The 26,449-nt window shown below is 39.2% G+C and overlaps 1 protein-coding gene and 1 non-coding gene across 6 annotated transcripts in view; both read right to left on the reverse strand.

Moving 5' to 3' along the window:
* Positions 1 to 26,449, reverse strand: part of PRKCQ (protein kinase C theta) — a 167,455-nt gene that overhangs the window by 74,683 nt on the left and 66,323 nt on the right. For 4 of the 5 annotated variants that reach the window (XM_066280733.1, XM_066280735.1, XM_066280737.1 and 1 more), the window contains 4 exons: positions 23,308 to 23,472; positions 22,194 to 22,320; positions 11,237 to 11,436; positions 5,309 to 5,369 (listed from right to left, as the gene is read on the reverse strand). In XM_066280733.1, coding sequence (XP_066136830.1) covers positions 5,309 to 5,369; positions 11,237 to 11,436; positions 22,194 to 22,311 — 379 coding nt within the window. In that variant the 5' untranslated portion in view covers positions 22,312 to 22,320; positions 23,308 to 23,472. The remainder of the gene's footprint in view (positions 1 to 5,308; positions 5,370 to 11,236; positions 11,437 to 22,193; positions 22,321 to 23,307; positions 23,473 to 26,449) is intronic. The other variant, XM_066280738.1, reaches the window with a different exon arrangement.
* TRNAT-AGU (transfer RNA threonine (anticodon AGU)) lies at positions 6,609 to 6,684 on the reverse strand. The gene has a single exon. It is a non-coding gene; the product is annotated as a tRNA-Thr (tRNA).

Genomic DNA, 26,449 nt, shown 5'->3' on the forward strand with positions numbered 1-26,449 from the left:
ATTGGTGGTACAGAAGAACTGCTGAGAATTAGATGCAGGAGACCAAGAGAAGGAAGGACTTTCTCTGAGGCAGAGAGCAGGGAGAGGCTGCAGGGAGAAGTAACTGTATTCTAACTGCAGAGATAGACATAAGATGGAGTCTTTCAATTACACGAGGGGCAGACCATCCTCCAAGAATGAGAAGAATCAGATACTCTCAGAAACCAAGGAGTACAGAAATGTTTGGAATAGCCATTGTATGGAAATCAAAAGAAAATAAAAGGAATTTCTAGATGCTGGGATAAGTCCAACTGAACAGTTCAACAAACATTTATAAATATACCTCCTATGTACCTAGCATGCAACCTGGTGCTGGAGTTAATGAAACAAATAAGATTAGTTCAACCATTGCTTTCCTGTAAGGAATTCAGAGTCCAGAAGGAAAAGTAGTAAATGTAGAAGAGAGGTATTCACAGGATGCTATAGGACCACAGTGGTGAGAAAACTACACCAGCTAAGGTAGGTGTAGGTAGGTTGAGGTGAGAAAAAAAAGAAGAAAGTTGGTACAAGGAAGATATTAGCAGAGATGATTTCTGAGTTGGATTCTGAGGGACAAATCAAGTTCTATTAGTGCACGGGGGAAGGTATGGTGGGTAAAACAAAAAGTGTTCTCTCTAGATGGAAAAGACTGAGCAAGGGTACAGAGATAAGGTGTCATGGGATGTGTGTATTGCCAGTGTGCAGTATGAAGCAGAAACATCAGAGATTTCATCCAGAAGATGTGTGGATGCCACATCAGCTTGAACATTTTCCTGTAGATAGTTTATATACACAAAAAGGCTGTAGGCAGGGACAGGGGTAAAGAGAAGAACAGAGGCATGGCATGCATAGTTTATTCCAGCAGCCTCATAGAATGAGTGGGATTTGGCAGGAGGTAATGATGGTGTAAGCTGGGGACAAACTAAAAAATACTAAGTAGACAACATGGGCAGAAACTGGTGATGAATTAATGTGGGAGGTTGTAGGAAAAGGAGGCTATAAAAATTACTTCCAGGATTCCAGGTAGGTGACGCAATAATTAATTAAGGTAATAAGGGCAAAAGAATACATTACTGGTAAAAATGGTGCAAAGGCATAGGGCAGGAGAGGAGAAATGCATGGTTTAGAGATCAGAACATCTTTGAAAGAAGAGGGTGCTCATCAGAACAGAGTACTGGCAAGGGCTTATCATGAACACCAGGCTAGGTTAGGAGTTAATGTCACAAGTGGTTAACAAATGGGCATGAAAGAGAAATGAGATCAGGGCAAAGTCTAGTACCTGCTGAAAGAAAGAGAGGACAGAATTGACAGGAGAGGATGATGAGCTCTAAGAGAAAGAGTTGTGACTCTGAGTCCTTGTTGGGGTGGAGAATTCTACAGATGTGAAGAACTGCATGGTGACTGTAAGTTATTGACTGGGTAAAGAAATGTGTAGAAAGGTGTAAAAATAGGAAGTGGGTATATTAGATAGTAATAGCAAACACTGAAGCTACCAAGAGTGATGGTAGGAGAGTAGAAGAAGAAGAGAAAAAGTGATTCCAGCATAGAAATCAAGGAATGAGAATTTCAAAAGATAAGGAATGGACTGAGTTGTGTGTGGAGAGCAATGAGCCATTTAATTCCCTATAAAGTAGAAAAGAATTGAGGCTTCCATTAAAGGGGTGCAGGGCATGATAGCATTTTTTCATTTTCATCTTTAAATTTTATTTAGAAAATTAACTTTAACAGGGTGACATTGATTAATAAAAGTACATAGGTTTCAGGTGAACATTTCTATAGCATTTGAACTGTTGATTATGTTGTATACCCATCACCCAAAGTCAAATCATTTTCTATTACCTTGTATTTCTCCCTCTTTACATTCTTACCCCCATCCCTGCTCCCTCCCCATTCACTGAAGTCTCCTTCCCCCTCCCTTATGATCCCTTCCCCTGGTAACCACTTCATTTTTATCTATGTCCATAAGTATCAGTTTCATGATATCATCTTAATTGTTATCCAAGATTGAATTCCTAAGTCCCTCTCATTTGTCTTCTCTTCTCATATCTCCCATTTTTACCACTTATTATCATTCTCCTAGTCCAGTGGTTGGCAAACTGTGGCTTGCAAGCCACATGCGGCTCTTTGGCCCCTTGAGTGTAGCTCTTCCACAAAATACCATGTACCCTAATTAAGTTAATAACAATGCACCTACCTATATAGTTTAAGTTTAAAAAATTTGTCTCTCAAAAGAAATTTCAATTGTACTATTTATATTTGGCTCTGTTGATTAATGGGTTGGCCGACCACTGTCTAGTCCAACTATTATAGAAAATGTTATTAATATTTTTCCTTCATTCAACTTTCATTTTTAAAAAATGATAAAAGCACCTTAACTATGTACTTATAATGAGCATACCCTTTCATCTACATTGCCAAGAAATCTTACTCTTATTATTTTCTTTTGGATTCTCTCTCTTATTTCATTAATATAATCACATGCCTATCCCAGATTCTCATTGCTTCTTTACAGCAAGAATAAAATTTTACAGGCTTTCTCTATATCCAGTTTATTTCCTTTCCAAACCTATCCTACATTCTGTCACAAGCAATTCTCCCTAAACACTGCTTTCCATCATATCATGCCCTGCTCAGGAATGCAACTGTGACTCTCTGTTGGTGACTTCTTGAAGTGTACACTCCTCTTGCCTGGCTTCTGAGCTTTCCAAGATCTGTCGTTGGTTCTTCATCTGATTTTAGCAGGGGCCCACTGATCTATGCAGACTGATCTTCTCTTAGTCTTTTGTCCATTTATAGTTTTGCTCAAGCCTACATTTGTTTTTCTCCTAGACGCTTTCCCTCTTCTTTGCAAATCTCAATTCTCCCCTTCTTTCAATGCCTGCCCTATATAATTTCTGAACTGATGGTAACCTATTGGTTAACCAGTATTTATGTGGTTTAGGATTTAATTCTCTAATTGTTTAATCTGCACCTCTCCAATTTGGGTTTAAGGCCCCTGAGTAAGAACTCACATTTGGGTTTTCTGAATCCTTGAGAAAACATTTCTTTTGAAAATGATTTCTTATATGTAATAACATCCTTAAAATTAAATGATATCCTATACTTCTTGTTATCAATAAAGAATTTTACAGTTGAGATATTCAATAATATTGCTTGTTAAAAATTAGGATTTTTGACATATAAAAATTTAGAGATAGACTTTTAGCTTGGGTCTAGTATAAAAAACTAAATATGAAGTAATTTTATTCATAGGAAAAAACTTCCTGGGCTTGTGTATTTATTGTTTTTGAAATATTATTGTTTTTGGCCTACCTGAATTTGCTTTCTCATTCTAAGATAAAATTTAAGTTCCATAGTAACAGAAAGAATATCCATAAATTATTTTTTGAAAGCAGGAATCTTCAAACCATTTACCAAGAATACTTGCATTTTGATAGAGGACTTTTTTCACTTTACATTGGGCCATATTTTGAACAAATGGGAGATGTATAGTTTATCTTATTCAAGAAATTAAACAGTATTGGTATAATTATTTAGTCTAGGATTTTTACTTTTTGTGCAAAGCCAGTTTTTAGCTGCCCTATAATCACTAGTATTTGGCTGTCTCAAAAAATAGTACAATGTCATGTACTATATATTTACAGCATCCAGAGATAAAAGAAGAAAAGTTCAGATTGTAAAAACTCCTCTTTAGGAGTTTTTCTTCTTTTTTTCTTTTTTAAAAAAAACAAAGGTTTGCCCTGGCCGGTTGGCTCAGCGGTAGAGCATTGGCCTGGAGTGCGGGGGACCCAGGTTCGATTCCCGGCCAGGGCACATAGGAGAAGCGCCCATTTGCTTCTCCACACCGCCCCCCCCCTCCTTCCTCTCTGTCTCTCTCTTCCCCTCCCGCAGCCAAGGCTCCATTGGAGCAAGGATGGCCCGGGCGCTGGGGATGGCTCCTTGGCCTCTGCCGCAGGTGCTAGAGTGGCTCTGGTCACGGCAGAGCGACACCCCGGAGGGGCAGAGCATCGCCCCCTGGTGGGCAGAGCTTCGCCCCTGGTGGGCGTGCTGGGTGGATCCCGGTCGAGCGCATGTGGGAGTCTGACTGTCTCTCCCCATTTCCAGCTTCAGAAAAATACAAAAAACAAAAAACAAAAACCCCCCAAAGGTTTATTATGGAAAATTCCAAATATATACAAAGTTGAACAAATATTCTAATCAATTACCAGTAATTATCACCCAGCTTTAACAATTTCCAGTCCATGGTCAATCTCCTAATATACCCTATCCAACCCCTCCAACCTGTTCAAATGGGTTATTTCAAACAAATTGCTGGTATCATTTTATCTATAAACATTTGAGTATGTATCTTAAAGATAAGGACCTTTAAAAATATAACTACAATATCATCACACACAAAAAATTAACAATAATTTTCATAGTATCACCAAATATCTGGGGAGTGTTTAATATTACATGATCATCTCATATTATGTTTTTTCCAATGTATTTGTTTGAATCTGGACCCAAAGGAATTGTACATGTGAAGCAAAAAACCCCCAAAGCACCATTAAGTCTGTAAACTAAAACTTGTTTCTTGGCACAAAACTAATTTAGAAGATAATTAAATCAGTTTATTATCTGTAAGTTCACATACTCTATTTTGATCTTTAGGATTTTATTAGTAGCACTGATTCATTTAAATAGTATTTTGACCACAGAATATAGATGCAACAGGAAGAACTAATAGGCTATCACAGGCATCAAGCACACACTCATGAACGTAACTTCTGTGACCAATGCTTGTGTGTGACATGGAACTGAAACTCTTTAGCAATGCATTTTCCTTCTTTGTTACTAAAAGGATTTGAGGTGCCTAACTTGAAGACATTACTATTTGCCAATAGCATTATAAAAAATATTTATTGGCTTCTTATATTTATCTTGTCTTCTACTGCTTATGTCACATCATTTACACACAGTGTGTATATACATTGTGACACATAAGCAGAGCCTTTTGAATTTACTTTAAATTCCCAAACTAAAATAAAGACAGACTATAGAAGCACTAGGCTTATGAGTGCACACAATTAAAACACTAATACTCTGTTTTATGTTTTTATGATTCTCTAACCCAGATAGTGTATTTTCAACTAATGTTTGGGTACCACTGGAAATTTTAAGAATAGTCCTTAGGCTTCCATTTTTCTCCTGATTCCTTTCTATGCTTTGCAAAAGCCCAATAAGTTGGACAAAAGGAGAAGGGACATGCCCTTTTCAACCCCCAACAGGAACAAGAAATGTCACTTGCCACTCATTTCCAGGAAGTATCTGGCGTTCATTAGCATTCGGCCTTGAGGTTTCAGCTCTAACTGGTTGAGAGAAGGAAAGGAATATCAATCAGAATGTGAAACAGGAGCGGAGGTTAATGAAATCATAACTGGTGAGTCTGGTGATGGCTGAGTCCCAAAGTGGAATCCAAGCATTTTTCCATTTCACTTTACTTATACACCTTATAAGAGCACAGCATTGTGTGCATAGCCTTTCTCAGATTCTACTTGATTTTCTTGCTCACACTGTGGCTTATGTCTAGGTCTTTGGAAGGAAAGGTAACTCTTTAAGAAAAGGTGTCTCGGGCCCTGGCCGGTTGGCTCAGTGGCAGAGCATCGGCCTGGCGTGCAGGAGTCCCAGGTTCGATTCTCGGCCAGGGCACACAGGAGAAGCGCCCATCTGCTTCTCCACTCCTTCCCCTCTTTCCTCTCTGTCTCTCTTCCCCTCCTGCAGCCAAGGCTTCATTGGAGCGGAGTTGGCCCAGGCGCTGAGGATGGCGCCATGGCCTCTGCCTCAAGTGCTAGAATGGCTCTGGTTGCAACGGAGCGACGCCCCAGACAGGCAGAGCATTGCCCCCTGGTGGGCATGCTGGGTGGATCCCGGTTGGGCACATGTGGGAGTCTGACTGCCTCCCCGTTTCCAACTTCAGAGGAATACAGGAAAAAAAAAAAAGAAAAGTCCACACACGTGACTAGCCTAATCAGGGTACGAAATAGGAGTGGACTCTTTCTTCTAAAAAGAGATACAGTGGTCTCTCGTCTATCGTGGAAGTTAGGTTCCAGAACACCCCGCGATAGGTGAAAATCCGCAAAGTAGTGACCTTATATTTATTTTATTATTTATATATATTTTAAGGCTTTATTTAGATTTAATATTCTTTTAATATGTTCTAATTAATTTTTTGTTTTAATTAATTTTTAAAATATATTTTTATATTGTTTTCAATTTTTTTTTTCCATTTTTTTTTTTTTTTCATTTTTCTGAAGCTGGAAACAGGGAGAGACAGTCAGACAGACTCCCGCATGCGCCCGACCGGGATCCACCCGGCACGCCCACCAGGGGCGACGCTCTGCCCACCAGGAGGGGGTGCTCTGCCCATCCTGGGGGTCGCCATGTTGTGACCAGAGCCACTCCAGCGCCTGAGGCAGAGGCCACAGAGCCATCCCCAGCGCCCGGGCCATCTTTTGCTCCAATGGAGCCTCGGCTGCGGGAGGGGAAGAGAGAGACAGAGAGGAAAGCGTGGCGGAGGGGTGGAGAAGCAAATGGACGCTTCTCCTGTGTGCCCTGGCCGGGAATCGAACCCGGGTCCTCCGCACACTAGGCCGACGCTCTACCGCTGAGCCAACCGGCCAGGGCCTGTTTTCAATTTTTTAGGTTAGAAAATGCTTATTTTATTTCAAAATAATTAAAATAATAAATATATTAAAATACCCATATACTGCAAAATTCCATGATATAGCAAAAAATCTGTGATACAAAATTAGATATATACTTTTTAAAAATATGCAATATAGTGAGACTGCAAAAAGTGAACCGCAATATGGTGAGGGACAACTGTACTTTGTCCTTGGGAAAGCACGGGATAATCTAAGGTAAAATTTAATTCCATCAGTTTGAGAAGGGATAAAATAATATATTTCAGTATGTGAAGGAATTAGAACAAAGTGACATTTTAAGGAGTAATGCAGGATATCTTGTGATGTGACATAATGGAAAAAATGGTAAATCCAAGGCCACCTGACCACAATTGCTAATATACTGCCCTTTAATACTATATTGTTAATATGCCAAAAAGAATACAAAGATGAATTAAAGGTCATTATTGATAATTACATCCATGGGTAAACTAGAATAACTGAGAAATAGTCAGAAGTATTTGATTGAACCCAGGATTAAATTTGAGTTGTGGCTAAATAACTTTTTGGCTGTGTAAACTTGTGCAAGTCACTAAACCTTCAAAAATCTCTGAAAAACTGATATCGTGATACTTAAATTCTCATGTAAGCTTAAACAGAGTAATAAAAAGAAAGTGTTTTTGATATCAACTATATACACTGTTATTCTCTAGTTTGTGGAATATGTAACAAAGATGGGTGTAAAGATGGAGCTGAAAGAACAGGAGGTGAGGGGCTCGTTCCCAAATGAAGTGGAGAAGATTGGTACCAGGTGATCACAGAGCTATCAGCAGTCAGGGCTGCGTGGAGTTGGACGGACTAAACCTCTCAGCTGCTGGCAAAGCAGTGTACAGATAAAGTTGTGGTCCACCATGTTTCTGAGAGAGAAAAGGGGATAACCTTACAAATGGTAAAAACCTTGAGAGAGTAGGAGGCAAGCCTCCATGGGATGTTTAAATTGGATGATGGTGTCTGGAGGTGAAAGGCAGCTTTGAGAAATAATTTTTTTAAAATAAAGAAATTAATTTTAAGAAAGCAGATTTAAATAAAAGTATGGAAAAATAAAAGTCCAAAACAACCACTTGGCCCTTGAGCACTACGAATAAAAGTCAACAAAGAAATATTCTTTAAAAGGCCCTGGCTGGTTAGCTTAGCGGTAGAACATCGGCATGGTGTATGGATATCCTGGGTTCGATTCCTGGTCAGGGCACGCAGGAGAAGTGCCCATCTGCTTCTCCATCCCTCCCCCTCTCACTTCTTTCTCTCTCTCTCTTCTACTCCCACAGCCATGGCTTGATTGGAGAGAGTTGGCCCCGGGTGCAGAGGATGGCTCCATGGCCTCTACCTCAGGCACTGGAATGGCTCTGGTTGCAATGGAGCAACGGCCCAGATGGGCAGAGCATCGCCCCCTAGTGGGCTTGCTGGGTGCATCCCGGTCAGAGTGCATACGGCAGTCTGTCTCTGCCTCCCATCCTTTCACTGAAAAAAAAATTCTTTAAAAACAAACTAGAAAATGTAAAAAAGGTTGCTAGTTAAGTTAGATGTGGATTTAAAAGCCACCAAAGTTTATGTCTTAATATCCATAGATTGCAAAAACAAATGAAAAATTTGAATAGAATTAAATTAGAAAAAGCCTTGGCAAGAAATAAAATGCAACTTTGAGGTATAAATAGAAGAGCAACCTGTTTATCAGTGAAGCTTAAAAAAAGAATTTAAAAATCAGTCATTCTTTATTTGAGAAGGAAATCAAATTGTATTCTACTTTTTTTTTTTATTTTTAGCTAGAGAGAGACAGACAAACACGCAGACAGGCAGGGACAGAGAAATAGGAAGGGAGAGAGATGAGAAGCATCCACTCATAGTTGTGGCACCTTAGTTGTTCATTGTTTTGCTTTCTTTTATGTGCCTTGACTGATGGGCTCCAGCTGAGTCAGTGACCTCTTGCTCAAGCCAGCAACCTTTGACTCATGCCAGCAACCTTGGGCTTCAAGCCAGTAAGTGACCTTTGGGCTCAAGCCAGTGACCATGAGGTCATGCCAATGATCCCACATTCAAGCCAGTGACCCCGCACTTAATCTGGTGAGCCCGCACTTAAGATGGATGAGCCCACAGTCAAGCCGGTGACCTCAGTGTTGAGAACCCGGATCCTCAGTGTCCCAGGCCAATGTTCTATCCCAGGGGTCCCCAAACTACGGCCCGCAGGCCGCATGCGGCCCTCTGAGGTCATTTATCCTGCCCCCACCGCACTTCCAGAAGGGGCACCTCTTTCATTGGTGGTCAGTGAGAGGAGCATAGTTCCCATTGAAATACTGGTCAGTTTGTTGATTTAAATTTACTTTTTCTTTATTTTAAATATTGTATTTGTTCCCATTTTGTTTTTTTACTTTAAAATAAAATATGTGCAGTGTGCGTAGGGATTTGTTCATAGTTTTTTTATAGTCTGGCCCTCCAGTGGTCTGAGGGACAGTGAACTGGCCCCCTGTGTAAAAAGTTTGGGGACCCCTGTTCTATCCACTGTGCCACCACCTGGTCAAGCAACAAGGTTCTATTTTTTAAAATTAGATATTTGGTGGCTCTTCTTTTTCTTCTTCTTCTACTTTTAATGAGGCAGAAAGCAGAAAGTAAATGGGAAGGGGTCAAAACTGAGGAGTACTTTCCCTAGTTAATCTCTGCATTCTCCTACCTCCGCCTAATGCTCCCCTACTTCAGGCCTAGCCACAGCCTCTCCCACTCACTCACCTAGTTTGTGTAAACCTTTTATACTACGTTACACATCTGTGACATTATTATTCAATTATTCCACCTCTTCTAGTTGTCTAACTAGCTAACCAGGAGTTCTGTTTCCATGATTTTTTTCTCCAAACTGAACAGGGAAGTGCTCAAAAGATATTGCTGAACTAAATTTTCCGAACACATCTAATCATAGAAGCCATTTTTTGTTTTGTTTTGTTTCTTAAACTAAAAACCTTGGAGCCTGACCAGGTGGTGGTGCAGTAGATAGAGCATTGGCCTGGGACACTGAGGACCCAGGTTCGAAAACCTTGAAGTTACCAGCTTGAGCGTGAGCTCATCCAGCTTTAGTGTAGGATCATAGACATGACTCCATGGTCGCTGGTTTGAGCCTAGAGTTTGCTGGTTTAAGTAAGGCTAAGGCTCCCTTGCTCGGCTGTAGTTCTCTGTTCAAGGCACATATGAGAAAGCAATTAATGTACAAGTAAGGTGCTGCAACTATGAATTGATGCTTTTCATCTCTCTCCCTTCCTGTCTGTCTGTCCCTGTCTGTCTCTCTCTTTTGCAAAAAAAATAATTAAAAAAAAATATATATATTGGCATATGCTAATCTTTAAAAATTGCTTTAGTGACACAAGCAAAAATTTATATAAATACACACATCCCTAAAAAGTACTGAATTTTTTTGAAGTCAAAAATACAAAACTGAGCCCTGGCTGGGTGGTTTTGTGGATAAAGCATCATGGGGTGCACCAAGGTCAGGGGTTTAATCCTCAGTCAGGGCACGTACAAGAAGTAATCAATGTGTGCACATCTAAAAAAACAAAAAACAAAAAACTAAGTGGAACTTAGGGTTGATGATTCTCTCTCTCTCTCCCTTCCTCTCCCTTCCCCTCTCTCTGTCTCTCAAATCAATGGAAAAATTAAAAAAAAATCATACAAAGCTGACATAAAAATCATTTTTAGGCTTATCTCATTCTTATTTTGATACCGGTGACTTGAAAATCTTTTGAGTGGAGTTGTAGGAAATAAGAAGCAGAAAAGGAAGATTTTCTCCTTTTGTGATATAAACATTTGAAAATACTTTTATGTGGTTAAGATGATTTAAAAGCAGTTTTTACTGGTATATGAATACTTTCATTTTTGAGTCCCAGACATTTTTGTTAGAATTTTTTATATTATATTATTTATAATATATGAATATGCTTTCATATATTATTCTTCCCTTTAACATTTCTAAACATTTGCTACCAAAACAGTTATAACATGGATTGTGTATGATGTACGTTTTAATACAAAGTAAGCTAAGCAAATATATATATTTTAAATAAAGAAATTTATAGGGATTGGCAAAGTATGGAGACCAAACATTAAATAAATTGTTGCTATATCCTCTCACATCTATTATCTTATCTATCTTATAAGATATCAAGATATCTATGTGGTATCTTGAAAATAGATAACAGTTATGTTCCCATGTTAGGGATCATTTGTGATATTTCTGAGCTTATGTTTTAGTTATGAATCAATAACAGTTGTTCATAGGCTAAGAGACCTTCCTCACCTTACACAGGAATCAATATGTCGATATGTTCTACAGTCCACAATGAATCATTGTCATTATCAAGTCACCAATGAGTAAGTGGTAGGAAGTCTGTTTACACAAGGCTACTGCATCATAATTTTAGAATGATGTTGAAATTTTGAGCTAGTGTTTAGCTAAAATAGTACTTATCACTTAATGGTACATATATTTAAATAAGGCTCACAGCTCAGGTATTTACCCATATTTCTGTCTTCCCATTGTTCTTCCTGCATCTCTCAGCCAGGGAGGAGAGCTCGACAGTGGTTTCAGATATCAGGTCAACATTTTTGCCCTTCACGATGATCTGCATTACTCTTCCCTTGTTGATGTGGGCATCAAAAGTGCTGTCCCAAGGAGGGTACATAGTTGGCTTTTTCTGGATGTACATCTGCCCATTCTCTAGAACAGAAAAATACGGTCCCATTGCTCCTTCAGTCCACTCTGGGGAAAATTTCGATTCAATTCAGCAGTGGCACTGATTCCACCCGCCCTCGAGGATATATACTGCTCACAGAAATTAGGGGATATTTCAAAATGAATATGAAGCGATAAAATATCCTCTAATTTTTGTGAGCAGTATATAATTCTGCATGCAAGGTAATGTATTAAAACATAAAAGTCGGTGTGTGACGTCACGGAAATGGCGCCGTGAGCAGCGCGTCCGACAGCTCTCCCCTAAATCACAACAAATTTATCAACTAGAAACAGAAAAATTTATCCTCGGAGCATTCCGGAGTTCCACACAAACTGATAGCGAAAGGACTGTTATCACTTGAATCTGAGAGACGAGGGTATGGAGGAATCTACCACAGGGACGTTCTTTCAAACCGCAAGGAAGTGCGCCTGTGGTGAGTCAGCCCATATACTTGGGAACCGCGCGCGAGCCGCCGCGAGCAGCCGTGCGCGCGGCCCGGTCTGGTTAAGCACCGCTGACGTTCCCAGAGGCCCGCACACTGCGAGTGGGGGTCGCCGGCCACCGGTGCCCGGAGCGCCCCATTCGCGCGCGTGCCTTGGGCATTCCACACGCCCAGGGCGCCCTGCTGGCCCGCACACCCAGGGGGCTCCATTATCCTGCGCCTGGTGCGGTCCAGCCACCAGCGGCGGGGCGAGCGGGAGAGGCTTGAGAGATTCTCTCCGTGGGCGGGGCACCTCACCCAGCCATTCAAGCTAACAATCAAGCGTTGGGGGAGGGGCGCGCGCAGGCAGCCTAAAATACCTTCGGAAGCACAGCTGCGACCCAATCACTGAAATTAGCTTAACCCATAAAATCTGCGCACCCTCGGTTCTAATTGATAAGATCTCTCTCAGTTCAGCGATCCAAGACAAGAGGCGTGATATTTTTTAGTGCCTCTCGCTAAAGGGGCGGGGGAAACTTCTGATTGATAGAGCCTCCATATTCAGAGATAAACGCTAACAAGAAGGACTTGGCAGATAATAAGGTCTATACTACACTAGTCGTAAGCAGAGACTAGTGCCTCTTCTTCCCTGCAAAAACAGGCTACAAAGCGTGGAAAGCCTGGGTTGAGAGGTCCAACTAAATGATAGGCGCTGAACAGTCACCTTGACAACAATTGACTCCCACCCCCGCCTGATTACACTGGAGGCCCTGACTGTCAGAGCCTTTCCCAAAGCCTTGCACTGAGTAGGGATAGAGTGGAGATTTCCCAGCTCTTTGAGCCTCTTACTCCCCAGGCAGAAGCAGTTGCAGCCTTATAGCTGGATCACCAGACTGCTAATTCAGAAAGGGGGGACTAGGAGAGAGAATCCAGGAAAGCAAACTCTCTCATCGTTGGACCCTGCAAACGCCAACAAGCCTTTACTTCCAGCAAGACTAAAGCCAATTATATGACATTGCCATAGAATCCCATCAACTGCAAATCCCTACCTAAGAGTGACACAGGGGCAGAGCCTGGGGTACAGAGTCACCGACCAGGAAGAGGGAGAGAAAAGAAAAAGGAAGAAGTTAACCTCTCAAAATCAAGAAAAACCCACAGACTTTACAACTTGATCCACTAATTTTTTTTTTGTTGTTGTTGTTGTTTGTTTCTTCTATCTTTTTGCCTTTATTTCCTCCACCTCGGTCCTTCTATTCTCTGCCCATCTTATGCTTCCCCTTTCTTGAACTACACTACCCATGAGTGTTGCATTTTATTTTTCTTCTTCATCCTCACCCTCCTTTAAGGTTATACTCCAAAACACTTAACTTTCACTCTCTCCTCTTTTTTTTTTTTTGTCTTGCTTTATTTTGTTTTTTTCTCTTCCTATTTTATTTCTTCCTTCGTTTTTCTCTTTTTCTTATTTTTTCCTTTAATTCATTTTTTCCTTTCTCATTTTACTTTCCTCCCATATAATCCTCAATCACGAACAAATTAGTTAATTTGGGACTCAAGGCTTTTTTTTGGCTTTATTTCTCTTTTTTGCTTTTGTTTTTATTTATTTTTCTTGTTTGTTTATTTTTGTGGCATTTTGGGTCCTCCCAACCCAAGGTCTCCATTGTATTTAGTCTTCGCTCCACTTAATACAACAGATTTTTACTTATTATTTTTATTTTTTCTTCTTTATTATTCTTTTTTGGTCCTTTTTTCTGGTTCCCTCTTACCCCTCTCATTATATCTCTTAGTTGACCATCACTTACAAGCAAATCATCTTATGCTTGTCTAAGATTTTCTTCCTTTTTTTTTTTTTTTTTGCATTTAGTAGGTCCCTATTCCCTTTTTTTTGCCCCTTGAACTCTTCACCCCAAATCAGGCCCTCCATTATAGGCACGATATTTCCCTGAGGAGGGGAGAGGAGGGAAAGAGAAGAGAGAGAAAAAAAAGGGGGAAATAATAAATTATTACTGTTTTTTTTTTTGTGGGGTGTTTTACCCTTTTTTTTTTTTTTACTTTTTACTCTTTATTAATTCTAATTAGTGCTATCAATAAGACCACCCTCAGAAGCCGATAAGAAAGAGGAAATCGAATATTATGGATACAAAAGAAAGAGAGGTAACACAAATAGATGTGGAAAAATCTATGGAGAAAAGACTTAACATATTGGAAGCCTTGGAGCTAAATGACAGAGAATTTAAAATAGAAATCTTAAAAATACTCAGAGAGATACAAGAAAACACAGAAAGGCAATATAGGGAGATCAGAAAACAACTCAATGAACACAAAGAATATATTACCAAGGAAATTGAAACTATAAAAACAAATCAAACAGAAATGAAAAACTCAATTCACGAGCTGAAAAACGAGGTAACAAGCTTAGCTAACAGAACAGCCCAGATTGAAGATAGGATTAGTGAAATAGAAGACAAACAACTTGAGGCACAACAGAGAGAAGAAGAAAGAGACTCAAAAATAATAAAAAACGAGAAAGCCCTACAGGAATTGTCTGACTCCATCAGAAAGAATAACATAAGAATAATAGGTATATCAGAGGGAGAAGAGAAAGAAAATGAAATGGAGAATATACTCAAACAAATAATAGACGAGAACTTCCCAAGCCTGTGGAAGGAACTAAAGCCTCAAATTCAAGAAGCAAACAGAACACCGAGTTTTCTTAACCCCAACAAACCCACTCCAAGGCACATCATAATAAAGATGACACAAACCAATGACAAAGAAAAAATTCTCAAGGCAGCCAGGGAAAAGAAGAGTACAACATATAAAGGAAGGCCTATTAGATTATCATCAGATTTCTCAGCAGAAACTCTACAAGCTAGAAGAGAGTGGACCCCAATATTTAAAGCCCTGAATGAGAGGAACTTTCAGCCAAGAATACTATACCCATTAAAGCTATCCTTCAAGTATGAAGGAGATATAAAAACATTCACAAATACAGAAAAGATGAGAGAATTTATCAACAGAAAGCCCCCACTCCAGGAAATACTAAAGGGGGTTTTCCAACCAGATTCAAAGAACAAAAGAAAACAACACCACAAGTAACAGCTCCACCAAGAACACAATAAAACCAAACTTAAACTGTGACAACAAAGGAAAAAAAGGGGGGAGAGGATGGAGATTAACAGTAGCAAAGGATGATGAAGTGCAGAAATACTTATAAGATAGGGTACTACAATGAATATGGTAGTACCCTTTTCATTACTTAATGGTAACCACCCTTAAAAAAACCACCACAAAAACACTTGACTTAAAAAAGGTAGCAACAGAGGAAAGAAGTATGGAACACAAACAAACAAAAACAAATGATAGAAAAACAAAAGAGAAGAATCAAACTAGATACAAAACTAACAGAAAGCAATTTATAAAATGGCAGTAGGGAACCCACAAGTGTCAATAATTACACTAAATGTAAATGGATTAAACTTACCAATAAAAAGACACAGAGTAGCAGAATGGATTAAAAAAGAAAATCCAACGATATGCTGCCTACAAGAAACACATCTAAGCAACAAGGATAAAAACAAATTCAAAGTGAAAGGCTGGAAAACAATACTCCAAGCAAACAACACCCAAAAAAAAGCAGGCGTAGCAATACTCATATCTAATAATGCTGACTACAAGACAGAAAAAGTACTCAGACAAAAATGGTCATTTCATAATGATTAAGGGGAAGTTGAATCAAGAAGACATAACAATCCTTAATATATATGCACCAAACCAAGGAGCAACAAAATATATAAGACAGCTACTTATTGACCTTAAAACAAAAACTAACAAAAATACAATCATACTTCGAGACCTCAATACACCGCTGACGGCTCTAGATCGGTCATCCAAACAGAGAATCAATAAAGATATAGTGGCCTTAAATGAAATACTAGAACACCTGGATATGATAGACATCTACAGGACACTTCATCCCAAATCGACAGAGTATACATTTTTCTCTAGTGTACATGGAACATTCTCAAGAATTGACCATATGTTGGGCCACAAAGACAATATCAGCAAATTTAGAAAAATTGAAATTGTACCAAGCATATTTTCTGATCATCAAGCCTTGAAACTAGAATTCAACTGCAAAAAAGAGGGGGAAAAACCCACAAAAATGTGGAAACTAAACAACATACTTCTAAAAAATGAATGGGTCAAAGAAGAAATAAGCACAGAGATCAAAAGATATATACAGACAAATGAAAATGAAAATACGACATATCAGAATCTCTGGGATGCAGCAAAAGCAGTAATAAGAGGAAAGTTCATATCACTTCAGGCCTATATGAACAAACAAGAGAGAGCCGAAGTAAACCACTTAACTTCACACCTTAAGGAACTAGAAAAAGAAGAACAAAGACAACCCAAAACCAGCCGAAGAAAGGAGATAATAAAAATCAGAGCAGAAATAAATGAAATAGAGAACAGAAAAACTATAGAAAAAATCAATAAAACAAGGAGCTGGTTCTTTGAAAAGATCAACAAAATTGACAAACCCTTGGCAAGACTCACCAAGGAAAAAAGACACAGGACTCAAATAAATAAAATCCAAAATGAAAGAGGAGAGATCACCACAGACATCATAGATATACAAAGAATTATTGTAGAATACTATGAAAAATTATATGCCACCAAATACAACAATCTAGAAGAAATGGATAAATTCCTAGAACAATACAACCTTCCTAGACTGAGTCATGAAGAAGCAGAAAGCCTAAACAGACCAATCAGCAGGGAGGAAATAGAAAAACTATTAAAAATCTCCCCAAAAATAAAAGTCCAGGCCCAGACGGTTATACTAGTGAATTCTATCAAACATTCAAAGAAGACTTGGTTCCTATTCTACTCAAAGTCTTCCAAAAAATTGAAGAAGAAGCAATACTTCCAAACACATTTTATGAGGCCAACATAACCCTCATACCAAAACCTGGCAAGGATGGCACAAAGAAAGAAAACTACAGACCAATATCTCTAATGAATACAGATGCTAAAATACTAAACAAAATACTGGCAAACCGAATACAACAACATATTAAAAAAATAATACATCATGATCAAGTGGGATTCATCCCAGAATCTCAAGGATCGTTCAACATACGCAAAAACGGTTAACGTAATACACCATATCAACAAAACAAAGAACAAAAACCACATGATCTTATCAATAGATGCAGAAAAGGCTTTTGATAAAATACAACACAATTTTATGTTTAAGACTCTCAACAAAATGGGTATAGAAGGAAAATATCTCAACATGATAAAGGCCATATATGATAAACCATCAGCCAACATCCTATTAAACGGCATAAAACTGAGGACTTTCTACCTTAAATCAGGAACAAGACAGGGTTGTCCACTCTCTCCACTCTTATTCAACGTGGTGCTAGAAGTTCTGGCCAGAGCAATCAGACAAGACAAAGAAAAGGCATCCATATCGGAAAAGAAGAAGTAAAGCTATCACTTTTTGCTGATGATATGATCCTATACATCGAAAACCCGAGGGACTCCACAAAAAGATTATTAGAAACAATAAACCAATACAGTAAGGTCGCAGGATACAAAATTAACATACAAAAGTCCATAGCCTTTCTATATGCCAACAATGAAATATTAGAAAATGAACTCAAAAAAATAATCCCCTTCACGATTGCAACAAAAAAAATAAAATACCTAGGAATAAACATAACAAAGAACGTAAAGGACCTATATAATGAAAATTACAAAGCATTGTTAAGGGAAATCGAAAAAGATACAATGAGATGGAAAAATATTCCTTGTTCTTGGATAGGAAGAATAAATATAATCAAAATGGCCATATTACCCAAAGCAATATACAAATTTAATGCAATTCCCATCAAAATCCCTATGAGATTTTTTAAAGGAATGGAACAAAAAATCATCAGATTTATATGGAACTTTAAAAAACCCCGAATAGCCAAAACAATCCTAAGGAAAAAGAATGAAGCTGGGGGCATTACAATACCTGACTTTAAACTATATTATAGGGCCACGATAATCAAAACAGCATGGTATTGGCAGAAAAATAGACACTCAGACCAATGGAACAGAATAGAAAGCCCAGAAATAAAACCACATATATATGGTCAAATAATCTTTGATAAAGGGGCCAACAACACACAATGGAGAAAAGAAAGCCTCTTCAACAAATGGTGTTGGGAAAACTGGAAAGCCACATGCAAAAGAATGAAACTCGACTACAGCCTGTCCCCGTGTACTAAAATTAATTCAAAATGGATCAAAGACCTAAATATAAGACCTGAAACAATAAAGTACATAGAAGAAGACATAGGTACTAAAATCATGGACCTGGGTTTTAAAGAACATTTTATGAACTTGACTCCAATGGCAAGAGAAGTGAAGGCAAAGATAAATGAATGGGACTACATCAGAATTAAAAGTTTTTGCTCAGCAAGAGAAACTGATATCAAAATAAACAGACAGCCAACTATATGGGAACTGATATTTTCAAACGACAGCTCAGATAAGGGCCTAATATCCAAAATTTACAAAGAACTCATAAAACTCAACAACAAACAAACAAACAATCCAATAAAAAAATGGGAAGAGGACATGAACAGACACTTCTCCCAGGAAGAGATACAAATGGCCAACAGATATATGAAAAGATGCTCAGCTTCATTAGTTATTAGAGAAATGCAAATCAAAACTACAATGAGATACCACCTCACTCCTGTTAGATTAGCTATTATCAACGAGACGGGTAATAGCAAATATTGGAGAGGCTGTGGAGAAAAAGGAACCCTCATTCACTGTTGGTGGGACTGTAAAGTAGTACAAGCATTATGGAGGAAAGTATGGTGGTTCCTCAAAAAACTGCAAATAGAACTACCTTATGACCCAGCAATCCCTCTACTGGGTATATACCCCAAAACCTCAGAAACATTGATACGTGAAGACACATGTAGCCCCATGTTCATTGCAGCACTGTTCACAGTGGCCAAGACATGGAAACAACCAAAAAGCCCTTCAATAGAAGACTGGATAAAGAAGATGTGGCACATATACACTATGGAATACTACTCAGCCATAAGAAATGATGACATCAGATCATTTACAGCAAAATGGTGGGATCTTGATAACATTATAAGGAGTGAAATAAGTAAATCAAAAAAAAACAAGAACTACATGATTCCATACATTGGTGGAACATAAAAATGAGACTAAGAGACATGGACAAGAGTGTGGTGGTTACCAAGGGTGGGGGGGGGGAGGGAGGACATGGGAGGGAGGGAGAGAGAGAGTTAGGAGGAGGGGGAGGGGCACAGAGAACTAGATAGAGGGTGGCAGAGGACAATCTGACTTTGGGCAAGGGGTTTGCAAAATAATTTGATGACAAAATAGACATGTTTTCTTTGAATATATGTACCCTGATTTATTAATGTCATCCCATTACCATTAATAAAAGTTTATTAAAAAAAAACAAAAAACATAAAAGTCAATCTGTATAATTTAGACAGCAAAAATCTGACAGTGTCTTGGACTGGCAATGCTCTTTTCCCATTTGTTAGTTGCTTCACTTTGAGTGTGCACACCTAGGCAAATAAAAAAAACTCCGGGATGAGGCCTATATATTCGGTAGGGCAGAGTGACTCGGGCTGCATTCTTTACAAGAGGCAAAACCTTTAAAACATAATAAGCCATTATCTCCTGCTCTTTTCTCAAATGGAGATACATTTTACCTGACTCATTCAATGTGCACCCTAAGCAAAAACTGACAAGTAACTGCGAGAGCCAGTGGCCTTTCTCTGTAGAGTGATTCAGTGGAGCGGGCTGTAGGCCTGCAGTGAGGAAGGGCAGGCAGGTGGAAAGCCCCGAAATGGTTCTAACAAGAACCGTGGTCGGGACAATGAAGTTTAAGAGAAACCTACTCAGAGACCTCAGGTGATTGAGAAAGAGCTTACAAGTGGGAGTTTAAGTAATGTCATATTTTCCATCCAGATTGGATGTCTGTAATAGTTGTTCTCTAATCATTTCAGAAACAGAAAACTGCAGCTGTATTTGAGTGTTTACTTCCTGTGATAATAAGCACATTACGTGGCAGATTTTGCAATTCAGAGATGTTGGTTAAACAAAAGGTAGAATTCGTTTAAAGCAGGGACACAAAGTGGTTCTGACACGTAATGGCCCTTTCACTCCAATGCACAACGCTAAATCAGAACAGGTATTAATTAGTATATGATAGATTATTATTTGGGAGGTATACAAGGATTTGAATAAGATGTAACTTCAAATATTCAGTAAATCTGGCTATTGGAGTTACAAACTCTGATAATGATAAGGGTAGAGTCAGAAGTGGAAGATTTTTATTGCTTGATTAAAAGAAACTGAACTGGAGATTGGACTTAAAAACAAACTACGCAATAGCAATGATCATTTGACTTCCGTGGACTTGAAGCCCTGGCTCTCACAATTCTTTCCGGCTAGAACCTTTCTCCACACCTGACAAAAAAGGTTCCCATGGCAAGGCTTTTTTTTTACATTTTCTTTCACTAGGTTTGCAATCACCTACATGTAAAGAGGCCCGGACTCAGGATCACTGTTTACAGGGAGTTTCACGGGTTTGCAAAGGCTCCCAGACCCACAGCACTGTGCCCCCTTGTCCCTGTTCTGTTGACTCACCATGGGAAAGGCAGCCTCACATCCCCAACGTTGAAATGTGTTTAAAACCTATAGATATAATCCTTGAATGATACTGTTCATAGAGACTTCTTTCCAGAACAAAGAACAAAATTAAAAACAAAAACCTTCAAACCCCACAGGCTAACCTTTTGGAAAAACAAAGTGAGCTGCTTTTCTGATGAGGGTCTTGATTCACATGGTTGAATTCGACCAAGTTCAAAGGCAAGGACAAAAGGAGAAGAGATTTTTAAAAAGCCCCTGGGAGGCAAATGTCAGGGAGACCTGTGCTTGTAAAGAGAACTGGGATCCAGGAGACCCATTAAGTCCAAAGCAGCTTTGAAAAACTCAGACATTTTACACTTCAAAGATTTCTGTGACATTTGAAAGGTTTTAAATTGGGAGCAAATGCCATTCTCACTTTTAGCTGCACAGGAGAATAATCTGGTCAGAAGGGAAATATTTCAGGATAATTCAGAAGGTCTCCTCAGCTTTGACACACTTACAGTGGATGGAAGGATAGAGTCAACCAGAGGCCAAGCCTTTTAAGGGAGAGAAGAGCCAAGACAGGAAGCCTGGGAGGCCCAGGATCCTGAGCTGGCAGCATCTAGCTGGAGGGTCTCACCTGCGGAATCAGGTTCCCCTTGCACCTGTAAATGTCACCCACTTTGAGGCCTTTGTAGGACCATCCTGTATAAAATAAGGCACCCCATAAACACTGCTCATGTGAATAAACTGCACTGGCTCCTATTGTCACTGCAAACCTGCGTGGGTCACCATCCTGCTCTACAGAGTGTGTGCTGGAACAAGTGTATGGGAACAGCAAAGAGAGTGGGGCTGGGGGAGCCTTGGGATGTCAACTTCCTCCTTCCTTTCCTTTAGAAAGTCTGCAAGGACCTTAAGGACAGAGGCAGGGAGGAGAACGGAGCCAGCTGAAGTGACCGTGGAGAGAGTCCAGACAGACTAGGATTATTTTAATTGAATGATCTAAATCCACAAGAGGAATTTTGGAAGACTGTCATACTTCTTCCCTCACCATGAGCTGTCTATATACATTTAAATTTGACAAAACATTGTTATTTTACTGATCCAGGGTCTTAGTGAACACAAAAATAAGTTTTCTGAAATGTGAATTCTAATACGTAGCTAGTTACATAGTCTTTGTAACATTCATCAAAGCTTAGCCAAAGAAACAGTAAGCCGTCTTTAGAGCTAATTCTAAAATATTCAGATTTAATCTGTAACCATTGAAAACAACCAGGCTTAACAATATAAACAGGTCCCATGTTCTACTTTAGCTCACTGGTTTTTCCCCTGTTAACTGCTCACATAATGCCCTCAAACCCATTTCTCCTTTCCTTCTTTCCTTTTTCTTATGTGGAAAAATGGTCCAGTGAACTAGAGCGCAGGGCAGAAGACCTGGGTCTAGTTCAGAGGTGATCACTAAGCCCATATGCCCTTGAGAAAGGACTTGGCTTCCACGGCATCAGTTTCATGGACTGTAAAATTAGGTTGAACCAGATGACCTCGAATACCCCGAAACGTCTTGCTTTGTAGTTCATAGCAGGATCTTCCTCTCTCTCCCCGGTCCTCGGAGGATCCATTCAAGCTTACCTGATTCAACATATTCCTTGACAAGCACAGCGCAGTAAGGGTTAATGACCTCTCCTTGACATGGCTGGCAGGACCCACAGTCAAAGTTGGACAAACCAATTCGAAGAAACGGTGACATGGTGACGCCCTGAAAAAAGACAAAAGACAACGTTGTTTGGAGGGCTAGAAGATATATTAGTTTTGGTGTTCCAATTCCACTTAACCAGTGTTTTATCACCAACAGTCACAGTGTCAAACTATCCACTTGAACAAATGCTTTTACTTCCCCTGCTGCAAAGTACATTATTGGGCTCACCCCAAACCACAAACTGACTTGCCAAGGGGAGGAGGCTTTTTGGAAGTCTGCATCCTTTAGCCTTGTCAGTTAGCATTGCAAGTCCACTCAATTTAATGGAGTTACATTTAGTAGTTGCAGAGAGAACAAACATTTTACAACGTTTTATTTCTTCTATTATTCAAGTAGGTTCCAGGGAAACAACTAATGACAATAAGAAAATGAGTTTATGAAGAGCGAATCTATTTTAATCATACCAGCTGAACATGACACCACAAAATTCTTACTTGGGCTATTTATGTGTCTGGTAGAACTGGCTCTGGGCATTTAGCAGCTGATCCTTATTCACTGTAGACATTTCAAGAAGGTCACTTTCTTCACAGTCATATATATGTGTGAATATGCATAATATACATACATATAAAATAAGCCTTTGAACATCATGAACTACTTAAAAAACCCTAAATCATTGACCATCTTTATTGTGTAAGGATAAACAAAGTACTTCATAAAAGCCAATTAACTAATAATTATGCTTGCCTAGAGATCTAGGCAAATATCATCATAGTCTTGGCTACACATTTTAGGATTCTAGTCTGAACTCTCACTTTCTTTCCTTGCTTGCTCTGACCACCACTTATCTCAACTAGCCTCCACCCCATCTTTTTTTTTTTCTTTTGTAACCCACTTTTCCATGAGGTTTCATTATCCTCTGGTATTCAGTGAAAAAGTTACTTTTTTGCTTCTGGGTTTTTGAACCATTTTCTCTCCCTGAATTTCCTTGAACTTTCTTAAGTAAGCCAAAGTTAACAAGAACAAAGCCTTAGCTTTCTTTTCTACCTTTTATAAAGGAAGTGAACTACTCAGAGTAATAAGACTCCAGGTGTGAGAATCAATGACATTCGCTGGAAACCTTGGGCCCGGAACCCTGAATCGGCCGGAGTCATGCAAGTTCTTCAGTTCTCTGGAATGCTGGCCGTCTCAGATCTTTTGGGTTTTCTGACACTAGGGAGAGACAGATAAGGGGCTCTTTCAACTGCTATTATTCATGGGTTTTTAAGAAAGTCCCAATTTCCCACAGAGTTTAGCAGTTTAAACTGAAAGCGATGGTTACAGAATCGTGATTTGTCGGGAGTCAGCCTCCAACACACATTCTGTGTAAGTCACACTGTTGAATCAGCAGAGGCTTCGTTCACCCTCTGGGTTTAAAAACTCATCAGCAGGAGGTGAGCTAATAACAGATCCTCTGGAGAAGACTTCTTTGAGGCCCTCCTTTCCTGGGCCACACAGGTCTTTTGGACAAATCTACATATATTTCTCCAGGAACTCTCCTCATCTGAGAATATTTACCATGTGTGAACTCTGTGAGAATTTCCTCAATGTAAGTGAAGATAAGGCAGTCACTCTTATTTGAGTCTGGAGGGATCATTGACTCATGAATTACAAGCACTCTGACCTTTTTTTTTTTTTTAAGCACTCTGACCTTTAGTGAGGGATGTGTCATTCTGCTATTTCCAGGCTGAGGACGGAATTAGGTGTCAGTACCTGGGAAAGTCTGTCTGGGAACAGAAGGAAACATCTAGGGTAACCAACATCTCTGTGGATGGGGGAGAAGTACAGTGAAGTCCGTCTCCTCCTGCAATGCCTCTTATACATCTGCTGGCCTCCAGTTTCGTCAGCAGAGCAGACTTATGTGCCATTCCATCAGATCCGCTTACCCTGTCCACTCACCCGTAGGCACTTGACAGTTGACCTAATGCGTGCATCTGTTTGAGAGCCAAGCCACTGCCTCACTTTTTAAAGGTCAAGACCCAGTGACATGATCTGACATTTTGACATCTATAAAACAGAATTGACATTTGTGTGCTTAACTCCACACATGTTTAATAAAGCCTCCAGCTTAGGGGGTGTGCTTTTTGAGGTAAAAGTTACCATTTTATCCCTGAGCCACTCAGAACATTTTCCCTTCTCTAACAATAAAGTGATCCTTACAAGAAAACACACATAGTTGGAACATCTCAACACAGTTCCATCAATAAAAGCAAATTGCTGTTACTATTTTGATGTATTTTTCTCCAGTCTTTTCAAATGAACAGGTTTTGTGTTTTTTGATTTGCATGCTGTGCTCATATGTATGTATGGAATTGTAATGGGCTTTTCTTTTTTTTTTTTTTTTTTTTAATAAATTTTTATTAATGGTAATGGGATGACATTAATAAATCAGGGTACATATATTCAAAGAAAACATGTCATCAAATTATGTTGCAAACCCCTCGCCCAAAGTCAGATTGTCCTCCGTCACCCTCTATCTAGTTCTCTGTGCCCCTCCCCCTCCCCCTAACTCTCTCCCTCCCTCCCTCCCATGTCCTCCCTCCCCCCCCACCCTTGGTAACCACCACACTCTTGTCCATGACTCTTAGTCTCATTTTTATGTTCCACCAATGTATGGAATCATGTAGTTCTTGTTTTTTTCTGATTTGCTTATTTCACTCCTTATAATGTTATCAAGATCCCACCATTTTGCTGTAAATGATCTGATGTCATCATTTCTTATGGCTGAGTAGTATTCCATAGTGTATATGTGCCACATCTTCTTTATCCAGTCTTCTATTGAAGGGCTTTTTGGTTGTTTCCATGTCTTGGCCACTGTGAACAGTGCTGCAATGAACATGGGGCTACATGTGTCTTCACGTATCAATGTTTCTGAGGTTTTGGGGTATATACCCAGTAGAGGGATTGCTGGGTCATAAGGTAGTTCTATTTGCAGTTTTTTGAGGAACCACCATACTTTCCTCCATAATGGTTGTACTACTTTACAGTCCCACCAACAGTGAATGAGGGTTCCTTTTTCTCCACAGCCTCTCCAACATTTGCTATTACCCGTCTTGTTGATAATAGCTAATCTAACAGGAGTGAGGTGGTATCTCATTGTAGTTTTGATTTGCATTTCTCTAATAACTAATGAAGCTGAGCATCTTTTCATATATCTGTTGGCCATTTGTATCTCTTCCTGGGAGAAGTGTCTGTTCATGTCCTCTTCCCATTTTTTTATTGGATTGTTTGTTTGTTTGTTGTTGAGTTTTATGAGTTCTTTGTAAATTTTGGATATTAGGCCCTTATCTGAGCTGTCGTTTGAAAATATCAGTTCCCATATAGTTGGCTGTCTGTTTATTTTGATATCAGTTTCTCTTGCTGAGCAAAAACTTTTAATTCTGATGTAGTCCCATTCATTTATCTTTGCCTTCACTTCTCTTGCCATTGGAGTCAAGTTCATAAAATGTTCTTTAAAACCCAGGTCCATGATTTTAGTACCTATGTCTTCTTCTATGTACTTTATTGTTTCAGGTCTTATATTTAGGTCTTTGATCCATTTTGAATTAATTTTAGTACACGGGGACAGGCTGTAGTCGAGTTTCATTCTTTTGCATGTGGCTTTCCAGTTTTCCCAACACCATTTGTTGAAGAGGCTTTCTTTTCTCCATTGTGTGTTGTTGGCCCCTTTATCAAAGATTATTTGACCATATATATGTGGTTTTATTTCTGGGCTTTCTATTCTGTTCCATTGGTCTGAGTGTCTATTTTTTTGCCAATACCATGCTGTTTTGATTATCGTGGCCCTATAATATAGTTTAAAGTCAGGTATTGTAATGCCCCCAGCTTCATTCTTTTTCCTTAGGATTGTTTTGGCTATTCGGGGATTTTTATAGTTCCATATAAATCTGATGATTTTTTGTTCCATTTCTTTAAAAAATCTCATAGGGATTTTGATGGGAATTGCATTAAATTTGTATATTGCTTTGGGTAATATGGCCATTTTGATTATATTTATTCTTCCTATCCAAGAACAAGGAATATTTTTCCATCTCATTGTATCTTTTTCGATTTCCCTTAACAATGCTTTGTAATTTTCATTATATAGGTCCTTTACGTTCTTTGTTATGTTTATTCCTAGGTATTTTATTTTTTTTGTTGCAATCGTGAA

Source organism: Saccopteryx bilineata, chromosome 5, assembly GCF_036850765.1.
Source record: "Saccopteryx bilineata isolate mSacBil1 chromosome 5, mSacBil1_pri_phased_curated, whole genome shotgun sequence".
Lineage (NCBI taxonomy): Eukaryota > Metazoa > Chordata > Mammalia > Chiroptera > Emballonuridae > Saccopteryx > Saccopteryx bilineata.